The following is a 7,363-nucleotide window of genomic DNA, read 5'->3' on the forward strand; positions in this document are numbered from 1 at the left end:
GCCGTGGTGGAAGGAGAAGAGGCGAACATCCTAGACAGGATATGCAGGGGGAGGGACAGAGATGAGGGAGTAGTGAAGGCGCTGAGGGAGTTAGAGATAGATAGGGACTCTGAGATCGGATGAATGGGAGAAGGAGGGGGAGCTGATCCTCCACTGAGGATGGGTGTATGTCCCCAAAGACCTGCAACTCCGCCATGACCTGGTGCGACTCCACTGGTTCAGTACATTGCACAGTATGTTTCCAGGTGCGACACCTGCAACCGAGTGAAGTCCTTCCCATCCCGGAAGGTAGGGAAGCTAATCCTAAACAAGATCCCCTCCCACAGATGGCAAGTGATCTCGGTGGACACCATTGGCAAGCTCCCAGACTCCAAAGGGTACAATGCAATCCTGGTGGTGGTGGACCGACTTTCCAAGCATATCCACGCAATCCCCACAGTCACCACCATGGACTCAGCAGGCATGGCCCAGCTCTTCTTGGAACACGTCTGGAAACATCACGGCCTCCCAGAGGAAGTGCTCAGTGACTGGGGCAGCACCTTTGTCTCTCAGTTCTCCAAGGAATTGGCAAGCCTTCTAGGGATTAAGCTCTCCCCCTTGATGGCCTATCACCCACAAACTGATGGCCAGACAGAGCATGTCAACCAGGAGATAGAAGCCTACCTCTGCATGTTTGTCAACCACAGACAAGATGACTGGGCCGACTGGCTGCCTCTTGCCGAATTTGCGTACAACAACCATGTCCATTCCTCCACCCGCTGTACCCCCTTTGAGCTCGACTCCAGGCAACACCCATGCATGGGAACCAAGCCAACCCACACATCAGAGGTCGAAGCAGCCGACGACTTTGCCTCTCAGATGATGAAGATGCAGGAAGAGGCAAAGGCAGCCCTGGAGCATGCAGTGGATGAGATGGCCCAGTACTATGACCGAAACCGGAGAGCAGCACCACAAATGGATCAGCCCCTTCCCAATTACCAAGGTAGTATCCCCAGCAGCAGTAAAGCTGCAGCTCACCCCACAGCAGAAGGGGATCCACCCAGTAGTCTCAGTCACCAACATCCACCCCTACCTCCCAGACGAAATCACAGGATGCCCAGCCGACCCGTGCCCAGGCCCAGATGTGGTAAATGGGGAAGAGGAGTACGAGGTAGAAAAGGTTCTAAACTCCAGATATAGGTATGGACGGCTCTGGTACCTTGTCAAGTTCATGGGATGGCCACACTCGGAGAATGAATGGCTTCCCTGGGAGAACTTGGAGCATTCCCCAGACCTCGTGGAGGAATTTCACCAAGCCCACCCCACAGCCCCCAAACTGACAAGGACCAGAAGACCCCACCAACCAAGGACATCAGCCACTTTGAGGCGAAGCGGCATAGAGGGGGGGTGATGTCAGGGCACAGCCCTCAACCCCACTCACCCTCAGACACCCTTCCCCTCTCCCTAACCACCCTCTCCCCACATCTCCCCATTCCCCCCATTCTTCCCTCTACTGTTTCACACAATGATGCATGCATGCGGACCCATGGGAACGTTCTGGGCAAGTTGCTTGCCCAGAAATGCACAGCCACGTCTGCAGGAACTTTCTGGGAGAGTAACTTGCCCAAGACACGTGACCGTGGGAACATTCTGGGCAAGCAGCTCGCCCAGAACTTTCCCACGGGTCACACCCATTATGGGAAGTCGGCAGCAAGCGGGAACTGTATAGTTCCTAGGGCCCTTTTGTGTCGGCCTCACAGGGGGCTGAGAAGCTTACCCTTCTTCTCAGCTCATTCCCTGTGAAGGCTGAGGCTAGCCCCAAGGGGGTGTCAGCATTTCCCGGTTGAAAGGTATGCCGGGGGGGGGGGGTTCATGATGGCGTGAAGATGTAACTTCATGTACTTATGCAACTGCAGTATAATGTGTAAAAATGCCATTCTACTAGTTAATTCAGGCAAGAAGGTCACAGCAAATGTGGAATTACACTTTGATTACACTACTTTTGGGCGCGATGCTGCTTCTTGGGCTGGTGGTCAGGACATTTCCAGTTTTCCTCTGCCCGACACAGGTCAACACACTCTAAATGAAACTATCAAGTATTCCAAGTAAGAGAGTAATCTTGTGTATCATGTAAATAATAACGTACCCAGCCATACTCACACCCAATATGAGCACACTTAACTGTTTGCCCTGCTGCTATCTCATTCTCAGATGGCGATTCACCACAGCAGCATCCACCAAAGATATCCTCTTCTCCAACAACTTGTCGCTGGCGGCCAGATCTAGTCCTTTGCTTTGTACCAAAATGGGCTTTGAGATAAGTTAGTATGCGATGTTGAAGGAAAGAGTTGAAAGGACTCACACCTGAAATCGTAGTTTGCAGGGGATGCTGGACAGGTGCTGGGTACATCCTCTGGATCAGAGATTGGCTGATCACCCGATTCCCTATCCTCCAAGTCAGGGCTCCCTACGTTGGCCTGGAGGTCCATAGGTGCGTGGTCCATATCTTCGGGTGTCGTGGTTCTGTGAAGCCTGATAAGCGCTATCATAGTTTCAAGAGTTAACGGGATCAGTTACTCACTCAAGGACTATCCGAGAGCTATGAGCCTCTGATATGGTGAGTGTGGTGGGCTGGCTGCTTGAGCCGATTGTCCATCTACTTGACAACCTCTGTAGGGATGGGGATATCTTCTCCCATCTCGCTCTCATTCTTGACATTTCCTCTGTGGAAATTGCATAGTCCAGTGAGTAGCGGGCTGAGTTAGAAGGATGGGATAACATCAAGTGCTCATCCATATTGTATTTCCACACAACCGCCTTGCATAATGGACATTCCACTGGCACATTTGAGCATGGTGAGTGTGAAGTAGATTTGGATGCAGGTGCATATCTGAATGATGGGGTTGGTGAGTGGTTACACTGAGATGCATGTAGATCGATTCGATAAGGTTGGCGAGCCTTGATTATGAGTTTAAAGGTACATTGGCCAGAGGGACAAAGACAAAATCCACATGGTTGATCTGAGCGTGCCAATCAGCCATCATAAAGAATGTGTGCGCCCATGTGCACCAATAGGCCAGATGACTTATTGAGGTCCAAGGAGACGTTGCATAGAGGACAGAGGTTGCCATGAACGTCAGATATTGGTCGATCATTGCTTGGGAATTCCCCAGCAAAACAGGCACTGTCGTCTTCAGCTGATATTAGCATCCGCAACCCCTGACTGAATCATCTTAGGCTTACCAACAGGATTCCTGTAAGGAAATGTAGGAGATACCTTCGCCTTTGGTAGGTCAGACATTCCTTGGAGTCCACAGATGCTCAACAGTGATGCCGCTAGCCCGTTTTTGTGAAGATAAACGTCGCACGACCAGCCACATCATCTTGCTGGATAGTCGGATTAATGGGATGAAGGTATGCTCCCTTCGTCTTACTGCTCTCCATTTCTAGTTTCCAGTCTTTCCATAGCCAGTCCTCGTTGCCCTCATAGGTTGTCTTGCTTTTCAGCGTGAGAATGTGGAAACTGACCTCAACAACGCGTTCAGAGAGCATTGTCAAAGGTATGGCTTGAGTTCCTTGCTCATCGATTTTCAATGCAGATATCTGAACCACAGCCAGGAATGGGGTGTTTTCAATGATGATGAGGGTCACTGCCGGATCCCCAATGCAAAGTGTGTCACCAAAGCTGCTGTCATCAGCATCAGCGTCGCTTGTTGTGCTGGTAGGTGTAACTGAAAATCGGGTGAGCCCAGCGATTCACTTCTGTCGATCTAGGGATCCTTTTTGATGGACAATACTCTGGAACAGGGCTTTCAATGCCCACGCTTCCATGCTTTATGGATTGTCTTCTCTTCTCCAGTTTTTTCGTCACAGATTGAGAGGTAGGATGAAATACATGTATGGTCATCGGTAATGTCCCCCAGAATGTCCTCCAAGTCAAGCCCAGCATCGGGTCCGTCTCCTATAGGATTGGCTGTGTCTTCCGGCCCCCCGTTCACACTGGTCACAACGTCCAGAGCGCCTGTGCTTGACCCTGAAGACGAGATGACCGTAGCATCTCTGACATCATCCTCATCCTCCCTTTCAAGATCATCATTGCTTGCAGCAGATGGATTTATATCGAGTTTCATGATTAGGTGTCCAAATGGTGAGAGCATATCAATCCCTCTGTGAGTGGCAATGTTGTTGATTTGTCCAGCAATTTTACTGTCAACAGTCATAGCAAGTGAACGCCCATTCATCCAACATGTCAGGGGGAGTACATATTTGATGCTCACGTCCCCCTTCCAGAGTGCTGGTGTGATATGGTTAATACACTGCGATTCCTTTTCCAGTTCTTGAAGGGATGGTAGCCTCAGATGCCGTGGACTCCGGTCCCATTCTGGATGGTGAGCAAGTATGTTTTGGATTTCAGTTACATGCGACAATCAGGTTGATAGCTGAAGTGTATCAGCATTTGCATCATTCCCAACCATTGTGCGTAAAATACCAAATGCGATCTCGAGGCGATCTGTTCCAAGGAGAATGATATAGACTTGATTGCAAGTTTTTTCTTTCGCTATGCAAAAGAAAACATTCTTGACAGCAATCTGGATGTCAACATAGAGTTGTGTTGGCATAAATCGTCCCTTATTTGGATTTTCCCTGAAGAGGACTAGGAGCAAATGTGCGGCAGCACTGAGATGTTCAAGTTGCTGCCAAAGACTAAGTGTTATGTCGATATAGGGTCGCACAAACAAGAAACAAATGCGACCAAAAAGGTAGAGAGCACAACACTGGGCTGTCCTGATTGGATCCTTGTCATCGGTAATTAAGGGAAGCTCCCAGATGGCCTTCAGTAACTCAATAGCCTTCGGTACATCTTGTTTATCAGCTGGGTTCAGCAAAGCCCGGATTGTTGTGAATGACAACCCATTTTGATGAAGGTGTTTCTCAAGGATTTGCAGAGTGATGATTGTGTCAAAAACATTGAAACCCGCTGGGCGCAGGGTGAGTGTGCATAATCTCTTGAAGAGATGCTTATAGTCCTTATCACAGGTTATGTCATGTTTACCAACAAGATGGTTGAATAATGGAAGGGGGGAAAGTAAGGGATAGATGGGGGATGTATCGGAGAGGGGTTCCTTCAGTGTGATCTGGGCAAGTGCGGCCCCTCGACGCGATTCACCATCAGATGCAAGACTGTACAGTGGACCCTTCAAGTCGTTCCTGCATGCCTCAATAACAACTTCAATTAATTTGGCATGGCTGCTAGCGTTCTCACGCTTGCATGTGGGCGAAATTAGAATCGGATGGGAACCATATATCCTTGCAGATGATGACAAAGAGCCCACGGCTCCAATGGTAGCCTATAATGAAATAAATATGAGATCATTTGACTATCTTTGTTACTCACCTCCACTGCCAGGTGTACCGCTCCATCCCGGACCCCTTCAAATAGGCGATCAGCTTCATCAGTACTCGCGTACTCAAGTGCAAACCCACTACTATGCTCATGGCATACCCCAACAATGTTATTGGTGGATGGATCATACCGTGAAACTTCTTCAATCTTGATCTCATCAAACATGAGAATGTAAGCCCCAAGAATGTCATTATGCTGCTCAATGTGATCCCCACTCCCAAAGGTCCCGGCAACCTGTGAGACCGAGAGGTTATGATGAAGTTCATGGGCAGTTGGGAGTCTGGTTGAGACGCGGAGTGGCTCTGTTGGTCGATTGTGCCGAAGCGTGGTGACAGCAGGGGTGCCAAGGGCATTGTGTGCAATGCTTGCCAATTGGGTGCCTCCCAGCCGAAGAAACAGTAAGCCCAGTTCCATTTCTTGCTCAGTGAAGGACCTAGCTGCGTACACCTTCTTTGCCGCTTTCATAAAGAGCTCCATGATTCTGTGCACACCCATCCTCCTCCTCAATGCTACTCACATCACAGCATCGGCCTGCTTGACATCCCCAGATGACACGATCATGAGCAAGCGTTTATGCTCATCAATTGCCCGTGTCTTTCGTCCTAACTGCACATTGGCATTGAATGCCAGAAGCTGACGCATTGCCAATTGCTTCTGTGCCTTCAGCAAGGCCTGACAGAGGGTACCCCATGACCAAAGATGATGGTTTGCAGTTTGTGGTGTCCCATTTTCAATACACTTTCTAATTCCCTTATCTGCTAACATGCAGCATTCATGGCAAGTTGAATGATTGCCAGGTGCGATTCTGTGGCACTTCCGAGAGCGAAGGTATAAAGTGTCATTCCGAATCTCGAGATCCCAGTGGACACGATGAGCAGCATGCAGGCCAAAGGGATAGACATAGTAAGGTGACTGGTTTGCGGGAATATCTAACTTCTGTGCCATGCAAAGCCTTTCAGCACTGCTGTCCATAACATGCAAGTTCAGTATGATCTTGATGTTGTCTTCATCGTCACTGACCAAGATGGGACTTTTGTTTTGGGGTGAGGATGGTGCCATATCCAGAGGAATTCTGCTCAGCATGCATTTGAGAATGGGATACAGTGAGTTAAAACAAAATGCCTACAATCATAGCATTGCTTCTGATAACTTCTCAAGTTTGGTGTCAAATAAGGTGGGATTCAAGCCCCGCTTGCAGACAAACCATTCTAAAAAGCCAACTAGCCCTTCAACTCCGTGAGCTCCCTGTCGTACTTTACTGATGATCATCTGAACTGGGTCATCCCATCCAAAGATGGTATGTAGCACCGGATTAATGTGTTCCCAATCCTCTAATGTATCCTCGCTGCAGTTTGCTCCTGCCCAGGAGGATGGGTCTGGTGTGTCAGAACTGTGCGAATCTTCACCGAGGGTAGCCATAGGCAACCAAGTGTTGCCCGCTAGTGATACAGGCATCCTATACACAACTGAGCTTCAGCAAGGAATAACCTCACCGATCTCGAGGCTGAGGCTACTTGGGCAGGTGAGCCGGGATTTCGGCTTCAACGACTTGAGGAGGAGCGTTGCGCCTTGTTCTCGATGCGGTCCCGATACTTCAGAAGGTTGGAGGTCTTATGGGAACAGAAGTAAGCTTAGGGGTGAATGTCTAGTTGATTTCGAACTACAGTACAAGCATTAGTTACAAGCTGTATATAAGCGCTAGGGATGTCACGACCGACAAATCCCGGGGCTCTGTCAGTGGCAAACCAATGCCAATAGGCGAATCCGCTGACCCGAAACCCATCCTAACCAGCCCCCAACCCCATGTCTGGCCTCCTGCCTTACTGCATGAGACTTGGCCAGTAATCAGAACCTAGACCCTGCCGGTATTCCGACCTTACCTCCAGTTCCTGAGCCCTTGGCGCTCCCGGCATTCAGTCATGCCTGCCTTGTCTCCATCCGAACCACACTCATCACTTCCCGCTATGTGGTCACAGCCAT

General features: G+C 49.5%; 2 protein-coding genes across 2 annotated transcripts; both read right to left on the reverse strand.

Moving 5' to 3' along the window:
• Positions 1 to 1,975: 1,975 nt before the first annotated feature.
• On the reverse strand, positions 1,976 to 2,775 carry EI90DRAFT_3019698 (uncharacterized protein; the record flags this gene model as incomplete). The annotated part of the gene is made up of 4 exons (XM_039057393.1): positions 1,976 to 2,068; positions 2,126 to 2,289; positions 2,342 to 2,511; positions 2,561 to 2,775. The coding sequence occupies 4 exons, from the start codon at positions 2,773 to 2,775 to the stop codon at positions 1,976 to 1,978; spliced, it is 642 nt and encodes a 213-aa protein (XP_038911509.1).
• Positions 2,776 to 3,315: 540 nt separating this feature from the next.
• Positions 3,316 to 7,363, reverse strand: EI90DRAFT_3146928 (uncharacterized protein; the record flags this gene model as incomplete). Its single annotated transcript, XM_039065476.1, has 6 exons — positions 3,316 to 3,582; positions 4,044 to 4,360; positions 4,469 to 5,327; positions 5,375 to 5,864; positions 5,901 to 5,989; positions 7,358 to 7,363. The coding sequence occupies 6 exons, from the start codon at positions 7,361 to 7,363 to the stop codon at positions 3,316 to 3,318; spliced, it is 2,028 nt and encodes a 675-aa protein (XP_038911510.1).

The sequence above is a fragment of the Cantharellus anzutake genome, assembly GCF_015039405.1.
Source record: "Cantharellus anzutake strain C23 chromosome Unknown EI90scaffold_62, whole genome shotgun sequence".
NCBI lineage: Eukaryota > Fungi > Basidiomycota > Agaricomycetes > Cantharellales > Hydnaceae > Cantharellus > Cantharellus anzutake.